Source organism: Erithacus rubecula, assembly GCF_903797595.1.
Source record: "Erithacus rubecula genome assembly, chromosome: 6".
Lineage (NCBI taxonomy): Eukaryota > Metazoa > Chordata > Aves > Passeriformes > Muscicapidae > Erithacus > Erithacus rubecula.
The window spans coordinates 19,718,955-19,738,075 of record NC_136688.1 but is presented as its reverse complement, the minus strand read 5'-3'; the positions used below and the strand labels follow the sequence as shown (position 1 = coordinate 19,738,075).

General features: G+C 34.8%; 1 protein-coding gene across 1 annotated transcript in view; it reads right to left on the bottom strand.

The window, feature by feature from the left end:
- Window positions 1–561: 561 nt before the first annotated feature.
- Window positions 562–19,121, bottom strand: part of LOC306803869 (uncharacterized protein) — a 33,938-nt gene continuing 15,378 nt past the window's right edge. Inside the window, exons 2-4 of the mRNA XM_079309784.1 lie at window positions 4,396–4,508; window positions 1,844–2,030; window positions 562–641 (exon numbers count right to left, since the gene is read on the bottom strand). Of these exons, the coding sequence (XP_079165910.1) occupies window positions 604–641; window positions 1,844–2,030; window positions 4,396–4,508 (338 nt within the window). The 3' untranslated portion in view covers window positions 562–603. The remainder of the gene's footprint in view (window positions 642–1,843; window positions 2,031–4,395; window positions 4,509–19,121) is intronic.

Genomic DNA, 19,121 nt, shown 5'->3' with positions numbered 1-19,121 from the left:
CTGTAATATATGCTAAAGAACTCTTTTGGTTTGGCTTGATTTTTTTTCTTTTAACTCATATTTGAAAAGATGGTAATGGTAAGATTTCTCAATACTCTACTGTGTTCAGGTAAAACAAAGGCAAAGGAACACCTTCCTCTTGAAATTTTATCTCCATTATGAAGCTGACCTTTAAATGCATCTTTTTTTTTTTGGCAAATACAATTATAAAAAAATTAGCCACTGCTTTATTGTTTTATGCAAGCAAATCCTGATTATTTGGCTCTCCATAGAGCTGTGACGCAGTTCAGTAATTGATGCTTCTCTGCTTATCAGCTCTAGAAACCAAAGCAGTGTGTTCTGCTATAAATCATACTCATTGCTACATTTCATTTTACTGTATGGCAGTAGAACACCAACATAATTGCTGCAATCTGTTATTTACAGATCTGTTGCAAGACACAGGTGGCAACTTCTTTTTATGTTGTAAGAGAAAAAGAGACTTCTCTCACACCCTAACACACCTCAAGTAGTGTTCTAGAAATGCTGGTGTTGATGCTGGTGTAGAATTCTTGACTTTCATAGCTTTTTTCTTATAAATCCTCAAATGGGACCCTGCTCAACCTATTTCAGTGCTAGAATGAAGGAATGATACAACCAACCTGTAAGAGAAATTTGTTAAAAAGTATGCAATTGCATATTTTTCTCATTTGCTAGCATTCTACATAGCCAGCTTTTTCTGCTTAGAAAAGAAATTATAAGGAATATATTTTTATTAATAGTAGCAGTGCTGTAGAATAAATACATGCACATGCAGGAAATCAATGGAAGACTTTTATCCCTAGTTTTATTAATAGTGAAATCCAATCAAAATTATTAATTCCTGCTATACCATCCAATTCTATTCTCAATTGAATTGCATGGTGACCAGGTACATTTGTGTAGATCTGTGATCAATTGTAGGTAGGAGTGATTTCAGACTGAACTGGGAGACAATATACTGAAGGCATTTCAGCTATTTCTCACTTGAGTTCAACCTGTTTAACACGAATAAATGTGTACATATTATACAGAAGTAGAAATACTGGAAATTGATTTGAAGAATAGTGAAGGTAAATATATTTAGATCTGGGAAAAGACTAAAGATATCACTGTATGAGAAATTCACAACATAACCATAATACTTGATACTTTATTTGATTCTTTTTTAAATACTGACAGTTTTACACAAATCATTGAAATGCTATCATCAGTAGTCTTCATTATTTTTCTGAGTCATGTGAAATTATTACAATAGGAAATTGATTCAACCTATTACTCCATCAGAATTTTCCTGTAATGAAATATTTTTTCTAAAAAAATGAGGCAAAGGTTTGAAATTTTTAAATGGTTCACTCCACATAGGAACATTATTAGCTGGTAAAAGCACTTCTTATGGTGAAATTGAGAGTGAAAATATAAAGTGAATATCAAATACATATTTCCTGAGATCTATTAAATAACAGTACCATCTCACTAGGGAAGTGCAATAACTTGTTTTGCTTGGCAAATTTTAAGTGGCTTGGAAAAAACCACTGTAATATTTTCTTCAATTAAAAGAAAACACTAAGTATTTTACACTGTTATTTTCATCTCCAGTTTCTGTTTTTGTACTGTTCTACTTTAATTTCATTTACCGTGGTCGATCTATTTAAAGAAGCGTGTGGGTTCCATTTCCAAAGTACTTCTGCAACAGAAACCCGCATAGCAGGACTCAAATACATCTTAAAAAAATATTAAAATATAGCTTTGATCCTCTTTCCCTTCTTTAAATAAGAATTTCCGTGGAGAGCAATGGAAACAGAATTAATCAAACCAGAAGAACCTCCTTCGCAGGCGAAAGCCGAGAGCGTGTTGGCTTTGTGACGCAGGGAGAGCACAAAGAGTGTTCTCTGCTCCTGCTGAGGCTCCTGATGCTGCCTCTGCTGTGCCAAACAGGCTGCTCGCACCTCGGCGCCTGCTCTTGGTGCTGCTCCATGCTTTTGTACAGGGGGCCAAGGGAACGCACTGTCCTGTGCCAAGACAACAATAAAGCAGTTTGGGAAAGCAAACCCTGTAACTACCAGTGCAGAAGACCAATAAACCCTGCCAATTACTCATTGGCACCAAGGGCTGAGAAGAGGAATAATTAAAAAAAACCAAAACATAAGGGCAGAAGTTTGGAACAAGTTTCGAACTTGTTGAGAGCCATGGGAATATGTCAAATGTATCACACCAGAGATTTTGAGCAGGATTACAGATAAAACTTTGGTATCAAGAGCAAATTATTTAGTTGCAATTGCCACTGTTTAAATGACGTACAAAGGTTAAAGGAAAACATATTAAGAAGTTCAATCCATTCAGTACTGAAATTTTTAAAATCCTTTATACGTGTAGAACAAGATGCAAGGTCTGATGTTTTGCTCAGGCATTCAATAATTTATTCATTAAGTCAACACCTATTTCAATGACAACACCGCAAATTGCAGTTTCAAGCAAAACCTTCTTGGTTCTGGAGGAATTTACTATACATGCCCAGAAAATGGGCTAGTTATTTGCAAGCAACACCAAGTTATCTGGATCTGGTAAAAAGTATATCTCAAGTAGTGAACTCTGGCATTCTACTGGAGTGTAGGCACCAAACTATGACAAGGCCTTCATTTCATGCAGGTCACAAAACAACAGTCTGGTAATAAAGCAGCTATATGATTGAGATAAGATTATTACCTTCTTATGGAATATTTGTTATATCTCATTGTTTAATCTCTGAAGAGTCTTGTTCCTTAAACTTATTTTCATTGCCTCTTTATTGCAAATAGACTGAATATAAGCACAATGTATTTGTAATTATATTAATATATATATGAAATTGAATCATAACCAGCTATGATATTTGCCCAAAACACTTTGTATGCAGATCTATAGTAGGTATAACTCAAATCATTAGTATTAAACAGCCATTTCAAGTTGGAATGCAGCTTGTCAGGAAGTCAGGAATTAGTCAAGACTTTGGAACCACAAATGACATAACACATTTACTGTACTACTGACAACTGATAATTCTGGTAGAGATTCTAAAGGAAGAAAAAAAAAGTTAGTACTTAGCCAGAGGTATAGGTTTCAAATGTCTACACTGTAAAGAAAGGCAGAGTGAAATTTTCTAAAAAATCCTTTATTTCTCATCCAAAACATCTGCAATTCCAGGTATATTTTGGCATTTAGCCAAACATTTATTGACAAGCCAAAGAAAAGAATGTCATATTCTCAGTCAGTGGCATTCATATTCAGTAAGGTGGGAGCTTGAGGTTTCCTATCCAGGTACAGACATGGCTCCATCTCTTTCAGTTTATAGGCTGTGGCAGGTTTTTATCTGATTGTGATCAGTGCTAGTGATGGCAAAAATTGCGGCCTCTGTAGCAAATAGTTTCTAAAGTATTTGTATTTCTAAGTATTTGTAATAAACATTTAAGCTTTGACCAAAGTTTGTTTACAGAAATTCACCCTGCTAACTACAATCCTATGGGAAATACACTGACTTGTGACTGAAGAAAAGAAGATACCACTTTTGCAAGTTCCAAGGAGACAATACATTGATTATTTCCCCAGTGTGATTCACAGAAGACATATATATCTCCCCTATAACAAATTGATGTTTCCAGTGATGCAAATACCAGACTTGCTTAGGTACTGAAATTAATTTGACAATACAATTTCTAGAGGATTTCCTAAGTGTGCTGTCAGAAACTGGTATTGGCACTTCACATTTACTTTTGTTTACCATTTACTTTAGATTTTTGATCCCTTTAGGTATCTGCCAGATGTATATTCTATCATGGAAACACTTTATAATGGTAGAAACTGCTGTCATGTCTTAGTTCAGAAAATTTTAAATGTGTTCTGACATCTCTGGGACAGGTTTGGGCTGGTAAAGAAGAAGCAGAGAAGAAAATACAGTAACAGTTGCAAATTTTTATGAAAAATCCCCTATCTCCTGTAATGCACTTTTGTGGCAACCTCAGTTAATAAAATTTTACTGAGGAAAATCAATTCATAAACATTACTAGCAAATTCAGACAGCAATACATATTCTTCAAAATAAATGACAACTCTGCTCTACATTAACCTTACCAAAAATGACAGTCCTTAGTTAGATTCAGGTCAGTCAGATTCCTCTCTTTACTATCACCAAGGTAATTGAAAATAAAGATTAGCCAATTTAACTAATACAATGGTGAAAAAAATATGGCAGTTAATGATTCAATGCTAATTTTTTTAAAAAATGCCACCACTTGGTGAAGTAGTTTAATTACTAATTTTCTTATTAAATTTTCCCTGAACAAGGCAATCTCCTTATGCTCATTGTAAAAAAAAGTAGAGAATAAGGTAAGTGAGGCTTACCTTATGTGTTGCTATCTTGCTTACATGCAATTTGATTTTCTGAAGCTTAATATGGATGTGTAAAATAACAATCTGTGATCTTGTAAAATTTTTTTTCTCAAAAGCACTGTGTTCTGTGAAGGGAGAAGAAATAATTTTTATAGAGCACCAAAACTACTTGTGCCAGTAGCTTCCAAAGAGGGTAGAAAATACCTCAAATCAAAAAATGGAGCAAAAAACTTCCCAAAAATTAATTATCCTTTCACCATTTCATTACTTCATGAAGGAAAAAAAAGAAAAAGGCAGTACAGGAATATTTTTCAAATTAAGATTTGACTCATTATTATTAGAAATATTGCATATTTATTCAAGTAGGAATTTTGCGTGAGTAACTTGTCAAATTTCTCCTTCATACTAATAGTAAATAGCTTCAGAGGCACAAGCTTATTACAAAATTTGTGTAGTTTAACATCTAAATAGTTTTTGAGATGTAGAATTTTAAAATAATGTTTTGGCCAGTATCAATAGACAGCTGGGATAGTGGTCATTAAAATTTTTTCAAAATTAAATAAAAATTTATTGCAATATAACCATATTTTGAAAATAATGATTCATGTCCATGAAAGAACTCTAAGGATTTTATGATTATATTTTAGTCCATTGTAGCACCAACCAAAACCTGAATCAAAGTGCTCTCCCTTACAGCATTTACTACAGTTAAAAATATTGTTATAAAGTCAGAGTAAAGGATGAGAGTGGACTTAGATCTAGACACGCAAAGAAATCTTATTTTCACAGGGGTGCATCAAAAGTGTACCAAACTTCACCTCTGCTTTACAGTTTTAGCCAGATGAAACTTGTTATACCTGTTGTGCATTTGAACCAAATGACAGAAACTCTGATCTCACTTACCTTAATAAGGTAATACTTAATAATTAAGTAAGAATTAAGTAATTACCTTAATAAGGTAAGTGGAGACTCTGATCTTCTGATCCTGTGCTATGACTATTGTATGGTCATACTTTAAATATTGCTTACATGCTTAGTGTGTATATTTCTTCTCTTTGTGCTTTTGGCAAGTTTATTGAAGAGATTGACATTTCTGTGTCACTACCCTACTAAAAATCTAAGATATTTTTCTTCCTTTGATGTTGATTATGATTATGATGCCAGAATCAGTGGAAAAGAATACCCTGTTTTTCTCTCATTTGATCTTTCACACAACCAGGTGGAAGCTATCACATTTCTTTAACTCATCACAAAATATAACACACAGCAAGACAAGGGGCAGTTAAAGACCCTGTTCATGACAGCAAACTTTACATAGAGAAGCACCAGCTACTGAGCTGAGCACAACCTAGACTATTCAGCCCTCTCATGTATAAATGCAGTACATAAGCAGTATGGTCTTGGCATCTCCAAAGTTTTTTTTGAACACAAGGAGTCTGTTGGCAGGATGGATTTAAAACTCAAACAGAAATAATGTCTATCAATGTCAACATACTGTCTCCACTTCATCCACTGCAACCTTTTCCTCTCATCTTTTTATTTTTCCTGATGACTTGCCATGATGCAAATTGAGTCAATTAATTGGTTTGGCTTGGTTTTTACAGATATATACAGATCTGCAATGTTGTTTGAATTTCAATACAAATATAATCCTTTAGATAAAGCAAACACTGATAGTCAAATCTTAAAGCTATTTTATATGTAAAAAGACCCCGATCTTAATTCAGAGTTGTCCTCTTTTGTCTTTGTTGTTAAGGATGCTTATTTTTAATGTAACAAAACTATTAGCAACATTCTATAACATATAACTTTATAACATATATTGGGTGATATTGTGGACAGTGCTAGAAACCTATGAATTCCTTGAACTGTGTCTTTGAATTATACATAACCCTCATGATCTCCAGCCTAAAATCACATTGGCTGGGATCTGTTTAAACCCAAGTGTCTCATTTTGTTTTCTATAATCCACCAAATCATTATATCTTCATCAACCTGAGTAGTGCCCACCAACTTCTTAAAGAGCAGATTCAGGTTCTCTTTCATATTTCAAATTCTTATGTACATTTTAATGTTTTAACACTATATATGCTGGTTACTATAGATATGAAAAGGGAATATTTGCACAGAACTTTAGCGGTTGCTTTAGCTGTGATGCCACTTTTCCCACAAAAGCATGATTGTAACCTCAACACTCAGGCAGAGGATCTTTCTCCACAGAATGTCAAAGTCAGGAACTGAAATAATGTTGTCCACATTCAGTGTGACAGTTCTTGTAATAGAATTATACAGCAAAAATAGTTTTGCAAATACAGTTTTCAGTAAGTGTGCATATATTGTATATGCCTTCTGTATCCAGTTGTGCTTCCATGCTGAGCTTATGGATTGTCTGTCAGAATCCACTAAAATGCATTTAACCTCCATCTGCACCTGTTCTAACCTGCTCTTGTACCACAGCTGTTTTCTCACTACTAACAAAACAACATCTACTCCCTCATACAGTAGACTATCATCACCAGAAGTTATGTTTCTGAACAGTGAAGTAAAAGACCTATTTAGAATCAGAACAATACATTTCCATTCATCACAGACCTGTTTTTTGCTTCCTCTGTTTTTGTGACTCCATCAACTGTAATATTCCATGCTACATGATGAGTTGGAGACAATAAGATAGGAGCCAGTGTTGCAACTTAAAATTTTCTGTTGTGAATTTTGTGGAAAAATTCTGTCACAGAGATCAATACTGGCATATTGATGAAACTTTTGTCATTAGAGCGACAAGGGTGTGAACAGACCTGTATCCTATGTTCAGGAGCATATCCTCCTTTCCAGAGGGAGCATTTATTTGTTATCCAGTAGCTGGGATTTTGTTGTCCTAAGAACTGCATGGATACCATCAACAGAATATGAATATGGAGGGGTTAAAGTTTAATAGATTTACTTTTGCAACTAAATAGGTTTAATAGATGTTTTTAGTAAAAATCTGTTATCAGGAGCTGTCATCCATAAAACTTTTCCATGAACATTCTTTACCCATTTTCCTTAACCCCACAATAGATGACAATACTTAAACATAGTAATATCGATTCACAAATTATATGGCAAATTGTTATCCTGTTGTTATGGGTATTCTGTAGTGACTCCCTGATAGCTACTGAATTTTATTTAAAGATGTCAATTTTGACTTTGTCATGAGAATATATTTAAAATTAGCACAATAATACATGACCATACTGACATTAGTAAGACCATATGTTCACTAATGAAAAGCACTCTTGTTTAAATGAGAAAACTATAGGAAAGCTGTTTTTAATGAAGACAAGGTGTCAAACATTTCTCATTTTACCTACAGCTGGAAGTTTCAGTCTCTAGCCTTTTCCAGACCTAAGAACCAAGAAGAGTTTATAGAGGCCCAAAATATGCTCAACTCCAAGGAAAGTTTACAGCTACAGTAGTGTAAGATTTTATTTCGTATTTTCTAAAGAATTCTGGTTTTATTTCTGTGATAAATTCTGCTTTTAAAATACATGTGTTAGCTCTGTTACTCTAATCTTGTTTGTGTAGTTTAAGAACATAATTTATTCCAGAAAAGTAAGGTTTTATTTTCAAAATACAAGCTGAAACCATTGGATTTGATTGTTGACTAAGGAAGACAGTCCTTCTAAAAAATTTAATATGGGCTGAAAAATAGTCCTCTAGCCACTCTTGATTTTTTTTTCAATTTCAACGTAAACTTTCCCTGAGTCAGAAAAAAATTCGAGCTATTATAATCTCTAATAAACACAAACATGTGCACACTCACACGAAAATAAAAATTAATCTCATCCTTCACTTTCTAATGCTTTCTGAAATCCAATAGCTGTTTATTCAGTTCAGGTACTTCAAACTCAGATTGTCGTGTACTCATTGAATCCGCTTCACAGAGAAGAGAAAAGCTTTGACTAATTGCAATGGAATTACTTTTGAAGTACTTCTGAATGGGAAATTTATTCCATTCAAAAATCAGCTTTCAACATGTTATTTAGATACATATTATTAGGAATATGAGAAATAATATCCCTACATACAGAGGAGTAGCACTTCTGCAGCATTTATAGAATGGATAATATTATTATTAACATTATTGTGCTTTTCCCTACAACACTCCTCCTGTTTTCATTTTTAGAACATATATTCCTTTTTCTCCCCCTGTGCAGCTAAAGAAATGAGGGACAGAGTGGCTTTCATGGACACCTGACATCCAGCCAACATCAAACCATCAGAAGACCATACTCTAAATATCTAAAATTCCCATTCCAGTGCTGCACAGGAAACATATGGGTGTTTTGACTACAGCCTGGAACTTTAAAACTGAACTATGCTGGCCATGCACACAATCGGAAATGCTGCTGCATGGGGATCTTGAAGCCTCCCAAGGAGGCACTGAGATGGCTTAAGCACTTTTATGTCTGACTAAGAGATGTCTATTCCCTAACGATTACATAACTCTTCATTTAATGTCTCTGTTGCAAGTACCCAGTGCTTCTAATTTCTTGTTTAAAGAAAGAACCTGTATCTTAACTATAAACTTCATTAGCAGTTAGGATTTACCCATTAGCAGAGAGGACAGTAAAATCCAGCAGCTCTTTTAATGCAAAATAATGTCCATTAGGTTTTACTTTCCACAAAGTCACCATGTTATTTTGGACCTAAAGAACCACACATGAAGAAACACAATAACAAGAATTTACTCTTACTCATGTCTCAAGTATTTTGATTGGCTTAATTTGAATGCCAGACTTTATTCTAAGCCATATTTGCACATTGCCTGTTAACAAAGGCCTACTGAAATGGGCAAAGATAGAACATCTAAATACAAATGCCAAAGAAACACAAAGGGAGAGGGTCAAAAGATCTTTTCTATTCAAACTAATATTATGCTACATTAAATATAATTAAATCACACCAAAATGAAATGGGTAAACTATGAACTTTGAACTGATAGTTAAATCAAGTAAGAAACTACTTATTCCATGTTCTGATATATCTGACTCATAAAAAATCCCTTTTCTTTAAGGTCCTACTCCTAAATTATATAACTCTTTCTTTTCAGAGTGACAACATCATCTTTCTGTGTAGTAATTTTGAAACTTTTTTCTGTGTAGTAGTTTAGGGATTAATTCTGAGAAAAACATTTGTGTTCTCAAACTTTGTAGGCTCCAACCAAAATATACTTATAGCACACATTTTAGAATAAGCAAGACAGAGTAAGTTTGTGTGGAGGAAAATCCATACTGAGATAATTGAGAGCCATGAGGTAATTGGAGTTCTGTGACCCAATTATCCCAATTTAAAGTCTTTGCTGCCTCCATCATAGGGGTAGGGTTCAGAATACTACAAAGCCCTCAGGTCTAGGCATACTGCAGTTGCAAAGTCATGCCAAGGGGACCACAAGACTGACACATCTTTTATTTTGGAACCAGCCTTACTCCCATGGTGATTCTACAACTTAGCCAAGGGTTAGGGTTACACACAGAGTTAGAGTTCAGAAAACCACAAAGCCCAAAGTTCCAGGCACACTGCAGCTGCAAATGTCATGCCAAGGGAAGCACAAGACTGCCACAACATGGCACATTTCACACCTTTTAAATTGGAACCACTCCCATGCGGTGCCTAATGCTCTGCCAAGGGTTTGGGTTACACCTAGGGCTAGGGCTCAGAAAACCATAAAGCCCAAAGCTGCAAATGTCATGCCAAGGGGAGCACAAGACTGCCACAATATGGCTCCCTCCACACCTTTCTACTTGCATCCAACCACAGTCCAGGGCTGCTTTTACTCCTATACCTAGGGTTAGGGTTCAGAAAACCACAAAGCCCAAAGTTCCAGGCACAATCCAGCTGCAAATGTCCTGCCATGGGAAACACAAGGCTGCCACAACATGACTCCCTCCACACCTTTCTGCTTGTGACCAGCCACAGCCCATGGCTGATTTTACCACTTCATCTAGGGTTAGGGTTCTGTGGAGGCTTGCATTCTGAGGTATTCATCACCATAACCTTATCTTGTATTACTAAATTACTCTCTGCAGCAAATGCATTTCTCTTTTGTCTCACATCAGTACCAGCACACAGATGAATCTGACACTCGAATTCACCCCATTCATTGGACTGACCTAGATTTCATTGCACCCTGAACCCTCCCATTTTAGGTTACATTCCTTTTCCATGTGGTAAAATTACTTGTACATAACTATGGAACAAGCATTAACCTTTTTGGCTGGTTAAAGCCCACAGAGGCCAAGATGTATTGATAACATTTTGAGCTGAATTATGTGTATGCAGTATACTTTAATCACTAACTGTGACTTGCCAGATGTTTAAAAATGTTATGGCCCACACAATAAATATTGCAGTTAGAAAAAGGAAATTAAGCAGCGAAGAGAACTGCATTTTTGTCTACCCAAGGTAACAGAATCTTCATTCATTTGAGGCTTTCAAAATGTTTTAAATGTATTTGTTAGATTACTAATTACACACCTTCCCTCTGTGCAAATAGCTGAGATTCAGCAACCTGGGGTATGATCCTCAAATCCTAAGATAGGAACTAACTTCCTCCTTCCTGGACCCCTCTACCATTCCCAAAATCTTCACAATAATTTTCAAAACACAACTAATTTCAGTGATTTGGCTGTTAGAAGTTAAAAATCCATCTCCCCTCATTCTTCTTACATCTTTAATCCCTGTGGGGCAAATAAGATATAGAAGCCATACAATCCTATTTATGACACAAAGATCCAATTAGTTTAACTCATGCACAGGATCCTGTTTGTTTCCCAAATTCACTTGGGCCAGTTACAATCCAGTTCATAAAAGAGTACTTCTAATACAGCAAGTTTTGAGTAATAAATATTTAAGTGGTGACACTGTAAATGCCTCTCAAGATCAGTCAGCAGGTTGATAATGTCACATCTAACAGACTTACACACCATTTCCTCTTTCTCAGTTATTAATGAAGAAATAATTCAGAAGGTTCATGCTGCTCCAAATGTTATCACCTGAAAAAATTTACAGTCACATCCTTATTCAAAGAAATTAGTAGTTATGCGCCAATTTATTTTAATCAACAAGAAAACCTTCTTGAATATTATTTGTTGATAATTCACTATATAAGCAAGCAAAAAATATATACTGACACAGAGGAAAATTTCCAGTCTTGTAAAGAGGTTAGTGCTGTAAGGATTCATTATCTTACAAAAATCACTGAGATTCAATAATAAAAACTGCCTGTACATTTTATAGTTGTAAGGCTCCATAAAATATAAATTATATTAAACAAAATGAAAAGGTGATTTAAAAATTTTGTCAGGAGGACTGAATTTTATGAGCGTGTAGTTTGGCTAGTGAAATTATTTGAGTGACATGAAGATTTTACTTCTCTTTCTGTACAAATTGATTAAAAATGGATTGCCCCTAATAAAAAGACACAGCTGTGGTTTCTCCCCCAACTTCTTTTTTAGGGATACAAAATATATAGAAAAAGAATGCAGGAGATGGAAGTAAAAAACTGAAGTTAACATTTATATTCTGTTCAGTCTGTAACTCTTTTAACACTGACTTTGAAATCTCTGAGAAGCAATAGATGAAGTTTTTATTTTGTTTATTTTTATTCTTATTGGTTTTTCTTTTTTTTTTTTTTTTCAATTCCACAGTGGTAGAGATGTATAGGGAAGTAGAGAAAGGGGATTTCTTTGTTTCTCCTTGAAAATGAGAAAGCAGAATGAAAAAAGACAAGCTTTTATGGTTGTTTATTTATTTTAGTTTTGTGGGGGGTTTTGTGTTCTGGATCTTTTTTTAATAAATGAAAAAATTAGAGCTGGATTTTCTATTTCTTTGTTTACATCTTATCTGATGTACAATTTGAGTCTACAATGATGGTGTACTTCTGACTTAGTTTAACATAATTGGAATTAAGGGTATACCAATTTCTTTTCTTTATTGACATTTGACATTCTAAAAGGATATTTCAGAAAAGTATTCCATAGTTAAAATTTGCTATTTCGTCTGAGAGGATCTAAATTTGAATTGATGGAACTAGTTGAAAAAAAATACAGAAATACTTCTAATCTATAAAATAGCAGCAAAATTATTGCTACCTGAATGAACTTTTTTTGCATAGCTTCACAAGGGGAGTCGATATGATGTATAGTATTCTACAGGGGCTTGAAATATTATATTTTAATATAACTGGAGAAAATTTTTGCATAATATATTTAAGTGGGAACATCAAAATATCACATATATATTTCCATGATGTGTGAATGTCGAAGTCTTGTACATTGTTCAGACAATGCAATAAGAAATGTGCTTTTTTTTACTCTTTGGTCTGTGCTGCAGCTGCTTGGCACTGTTTAGAGATAAAAGAAACAAATCTGCCCTGAGAGGATAGCTGAAAGATTTCATTTCAGAAGAACCCAAGGGTGAGAAAAAGCTTATATAATTACTTCCAACATATGTTATTTGGTGTTCATCGATAGAAAATCTGAGTTAGAACTGTAAGGAGTCTTAAACAGTAAAACTACAGGATAACAAATACTAGAGGAAATAGATTCTAACATAAGAAATTTTTCTCTCTGTACCAAAATGTTCCAAGCAATGAAACATTATTTCTTAAAATGCAAATACTTGAATTCCAACTTTTCTTATACCAAACATGTCAAGTATTTGAAGGGAACGAGAAAGTTTACAGTCTCCATCCCCCTCCAGACCCCCCAGTACCACAGAAAACACTCTCAGTTATAGTATTGACCCAAACCAAGAGGCATCTCCTTAGTGTACAGCACAGCAGCAGAGACTCCTTTGTGCTCTTCTTACCTTGAAATAAGCTGCTTACCAGGATTTTATTTTTTCTGTGCCAATTGCTGTGCTGCTATGACTACAGTGCTTTTGATGTGATACCTGGTTTCTTTGAAGCTAAATTGGCACTCCATGCACAGTGCTGCAATTTGCAGTATTGGGGGACCAATAAAGTGGCTTAAAAGTAAGCCACTTTTCCTCTTCAGGTCTTCCAAGTGTAAACTTGTCTCAGCTAATAACTGAGTCTACTGTTGGTTAAAGTAAGCACTGAGTAGACGTAGAATTTATTTTCTTTTTTCTTTACTTTTTGCCTTCCAAGGCTTTATCCTCTGAAATGTGCCTTGTGTTTCCTTCAGAGAGAGAAAAGTGCCATATTGCTACCTACCTTCATTTGTTTCTGTTATTATGGTGATGGCAATACATGCATAACACACTCAAGGCTGCTAGAAGTTCTACTAAAGACAACTAGGACTCTTCTCCCTCTATCCGTGAGATGGGAAGTATTATTATTCTAGTTTGATAAACTGTGACACAAACAGAAAAATTGCTAGTTGGTGGTGATGACATGAGACCTGTCCCATTTCTGTTGAAATCATTGGGATAGCACCTCCAGCTAGTGAAAGTTAGAGTAGCTCCTTGACGGTCAATGCAATTGATGGATAAAATCCAAGGATTTGGTTCCCACCTGAAAAGTTTTTCTTTAGCAAGCATGAATAAAATAAGAATATTTTTTCTGTTATATCAATGTTCTAATCTTGTAAAGGCAGCAAACTAATACATAATTTTTTTCATTTGTCCCTACATCTGGATTTCTTTCTTTGTTTGCATGGGAATTCTTCTATCACTGTGGCATTTCCAAGTAAAGGCATGCAGTTTTGTGTAGCAGAAGGCTTATGTTCATTAAGTCACACAAGATGTTTAAACATAAACAGAAACCTTCTAAAAACTGAAATGCAATTTTGAAGATTTAGGTAGATAGGTTAAAATCCAATTCTTGCAAACAGCAACCTGGTAAGTTGGTTGTGATTCTCTTTAAGGCACTGCTGAGGAAATAGAGAATAATAAGATCCATCTCCTGTGCACCACTGTCTTAGTCATGTCCTCTGTTAGGGAAGAGTATGATAAACTCCCTCTTAGGAAAAGCTAAAAAGAATCAAACAGCCTAAAAAGATTAGAAGAGATAGGAAATGTGGGAAAAATTTTTGTGGATTTTGTTGGGTTTTTTTAATACTTTGTCTGACATTATTGTATTTTCAGATCTAGTGAGTGATAATGAGGTAACTCAAGGGAAGAAAAAAGATATAATACTTCTATTTTGCAGTATAGAAAAAAACCTCTGATTTGAAACTGCAATATGATGTCTTCTGTGACAGAACATAATCACTACGTTTCTGAAGATCTGATCTAGGCTAAAGGATGGGAAAAATTCCATGTCTTATCTGAAAAATTAATTATCTTCTGAAAAATGCCAGGTTTCCCAGATAAATATATTGATGCACTGTGTAGTGTTTCCAGTAGGGAAAAAGAGCAAATATCATTTGCTTCTACTATTTGAAATAATGAATCTATTACATATCATGAATTTGATAAAAATGAAGGAAAGTGCATCAAATATTTTCAATTCCTTTTCCTTTGGTATGCTCAGAGAATCAATAAATAGGAAACAGAGCTGATAAATTATTTAAACTAAAATAAAGGAAGCAATAAGCACTGCTTTTATCCACCTGTGATTTCAACAAGATCATTTTAATTTCTGACTAAGCTGCACTTTTACCCATATTAAATTATTCTTCTTCCTCTTTTATTGCTGTCATTTTTTAATATAGTTACATGTGTTAAAAATGAAAACAAGTTAATAGAAAATATGTTTTATTAGCAGAATTACTGCTATATAGTATTGCTCCCAGATGCACAAAGGGCAGCTAGTCATGCATTTTGTAACCTTCATGAGGCTGAAATGGTAGCAAACTGACAGCATGCAGACAGGGGAGATGAGCTACCACACTGGGGAACATGTGCTGCTAGAATAGATGCCAAGTCATGGATACCATGAGTCACAATTTCCCTCTGTAACGACAGCAGTGTCACCACTAAACAGAATTCAGTCATTAATGCACTACAACTTTCCAATTGCAAAGCTGGGGGTTGAGGATCTTCTATTATTTGTCATACTTCAGAAGAAAAATCCTGCAGAACAGTGATATAAATAGACAGATTTATAATGGTGTGATTAGGATCATGGTGTGGGTTGGAAGAGAGCTGTAAGACCTAGTTCCAACTGAACTGAACCCCTAGGGCAGGGACTCCACCCTCTGTGTGCACTAGTGTAGAGTCACTTCAGCTGAGATATCAACCTCCACCTCATGGGAGGAGCCCTCTCTTAACTCCTTTGGCACAATTTACATGTACTTCCCTCTTGGTTCCTCTCTGACACTCAGAACAACATTCTCTTCCATGACCAAATCTAGTTCAAGTCCTGCTAATAAACCCAGCTAGTCTGATACCTAGAACAACCACATCCCACTTGGTGAGGTGTTGCCCTCCCAATGCCATCATGTCTGGTCTGTCTAAGGTGGGCTCCAGATCACAGAATACAATGCCCTGAGTGTGGCCTCATCACACAGCCAGTCACTTACTCATTCTGTCCATCTCCTCCTTCCTGGGTCCCAGTTTCCAGCTGGGAGGATGTAAGAGAGCACTGCCTGTGCTCCTGACAAAAGAGAACTCTAGCTGTGACTGCACAGATTTCTGTGTAGCATAAATCCAGAGGTAATCATAAATGCCACTTTTAATCTCAGTGAAGGCATATTTGCCCTAGATTTTATACTGCTACAAGTTACACTATTGCTCTGCTGTTATCTGCGCATTTTCTGAAATTTTGCAAAATTGGACTGTCTGAAGCAGAAGTGGTTCTGTGTAAGTCTTGTTCTCATAATGGCAGGGGATTTCAGCTCATTCTTGTAAAAATGCCATGTACTGCATAGACTTATTCCCCTTTGAGAAATTCTATTTTCACATGAGACAAGAATTCAATTTACCACACTTTTTTCTAGGTGTACTGCTCTATGAAAAACTGTCTTAAAAGTCCACAAGGGGTTTCTTTAACAATTCTGTCATGACAGGGAAGCAACATTTTTTTTCCATAAAGTGTTTAATAAAACCTAATTTTTCTCTATCAGGCTTTCATTTTAAGAACATTAAAATTCTAATAATAATAATAACATTAAACTCTTACTGAGAAAAATCTCTATGAATATAGTGTGTGTTCTTCTTGGAATCAACTCTTTCAAGTTTTCATTCCAAAACAATTTTTGTTTCTAAATTAAATCTTGCCACTATATAATTCTAAATGAAAAGTCTAGACACATCAAACCAGTGAATAAAAGAAATAATGAAAAAAATTTTTAAAATTGCTCTAAAATTACAAAAAATATTGATGCTATGAATTTGTGTTTTTCCCATTTAAGTCTCTACAAAGTTTGAATTACAATTCTAAGTGTCCTTCAGTTCTGACTTTAATAATGTCCTACATATGCAAATATTCCTACATGGAATATTTTATTCTTTTGTTCATACGTTTGTTCTTATGTAAGGTATTCTGATTTCTTCTTCCTTCTGCAAGACTACTGCCAAAATGTGTATTAAAGCATAAAGAAAGGAATTCCTAAAGATGCCTCTTACTAGATATTTTCAGCATAATTCCGATTCTGGGATATCAGAGAACAAGGGGTTGTTTATGACCATGACAAGGGGTCTAAGGTAACTATTATCTGCAACTACTGTTTTTCATCTAAATTGTATAGACACAAATATTCAAAGAATAATAAAGTTATTAACCATGCCAATAGAAATTTAGTTTACTAAATGCTTCAGAGGCTTGTTAATACTTTGTCACAGAATTAAAGATATGAATTTGTTTTGTTCACTTCCAATCAGAAACATATAATTGGACTCAGTGCATTTAAGATAGTTGTTCACTAATTACTCAGGCATCACCAGCATGACAGTCCCTCTGCACAGTCTGCAATTTGCATTAATTTCAAAAGCACTCAGGATGTTTTCCTACTGTCACGACACAAGGAACAGTAAAGAGTGATGTCATTTGAAAAAATAGAATTCAGTAAAGTTGAAGAAATTTGTTTCAGCTGCAACTATAGCATTTTAAACACTGATGATTCCCGGGCTCTTGAAAGAATCCTACCACCTGTAGCTCTAAGTGAACAGAATCTGAATTTCTGGTTGAATTCTCTTGCTGATTTACATGGAATCTTTTGCATAATTTTGACAGGCAAACCTGCATTACAATATTTACATCATTAGACAAGGACCAGCAGGGTAGGTTCAGAATGAAAGATAAAAGCTATTTTTTTTTTTGGTGGAATTTGCTGTATAAAAACCCCTCTGTTTAATATTTTCTAGCATTTTCTTTATATTCACTCTTTTTCTGACCCGAATTGCTGTCACTCTGCTGCCTTCCTCTCTTGTGTGCTTCAGATTGTCTATGGGAATGATATAGTGGCTTTTTTTCATCTTAGATTCTCTAGCTAACATGTGCACAGAGGGTGGCAGTGTTCCTTCTCAAACAGCAGAATTATTTTTTAGATTTTAAAGACAAATTCCATAATTGCTGCTTTATTGCAGTGGAGTCCTATTGTACTGGCTGCTCTTACTGATAGAAATTATTGTTTGCAATAGTATTATATTGAATTTAAGAAAAGAGGACAAAAGCATTATTTTAAAAAATAATTTCAAGTTGGAAAAAACACATCTGCTTCAGGTGTACTGATAATCAGAAAAAAAAGGGACTGGCCAATGAGATGTTTATCAAGAAAGATAAAAGCATTTTTTACCTTCCTTAGTAGAGTGTTCTGTGATATCCCAGAAAAACAGAAAGAAAAATTTACTCTTCCCCCTTTATAAGTGTTGACTCTTGACATTGTAGAATATTTTCCAGGTTTATTAAAGAAGATTCAGATCTGTAAGTTTTTTTGAAAATTCTACAGTGAGTTGCTTACCCTTGAATTTAGGAATATAGATGAAGTTTCTAAATATTTTGTTCAAAAGAGTTAGTGCAAGCCAGAAAGCAATTCTGAAAAAAACCAATAATAAACACAAGATACCAGAGTCCAGGGTTAAGACTTAAAAATCAAAATAATGTTTCACTGAAATTGATGTTGACATTTAGATAAAGACATTTATAAAGACACTGTTAGAAGTGTGTTAACCCTGCCACATCATCATTCTCTAATGTTCAAATGCTATTAAAAAAGTGAGCAGAGCTGAGCTGGTTTGAATATTCCCCCCCCCCCTTTTTTTCTGGAACACTTTCATATTCAACTACTTTTGGAGAAGCAGAGAGAAACTCACTGACCCCCAAATCCCAATATTACAGCTGTTTTATTCAGTACTACTTGATTTAATATATGTACAGTGAGTTGAAATGCAACCTTTCACAGATGGTGGCTCAGCCCACAGTACACAAATGCTGAAGGGCAAGCTCTGCCTTTAATTAAATTTGCCTAACGTTACTGTATAGTTTTCAGTTCCCAAACAATAATTGTTCACTCTGAAATTTTCTCCTGATGCTTTTCATTTTGGAAATTCTCCTTCAGGCTAGTGGGATTTTGTTTGTGCAGAAAGAGGAGGAGGAGAAAGAATATGAGAGATATCCACATTATGACACACTTCTGTGCATCAAATAAAGCAGACATGTCATGAGCCATTAGGTAGATACAGACACAGAGCAGGTTGTGGGTATGAAAGATACAACAACAGCAGAATACTAATAATACAAACACCTGCTAATAAAATTGCATGCAGAACTAGAAACCTCTTTAATCAGCATTTAATTCTTGGTCTTTTATTATTGATAGGTCTTCATCTTTGGAAGGGCATTAGTTCAAGGC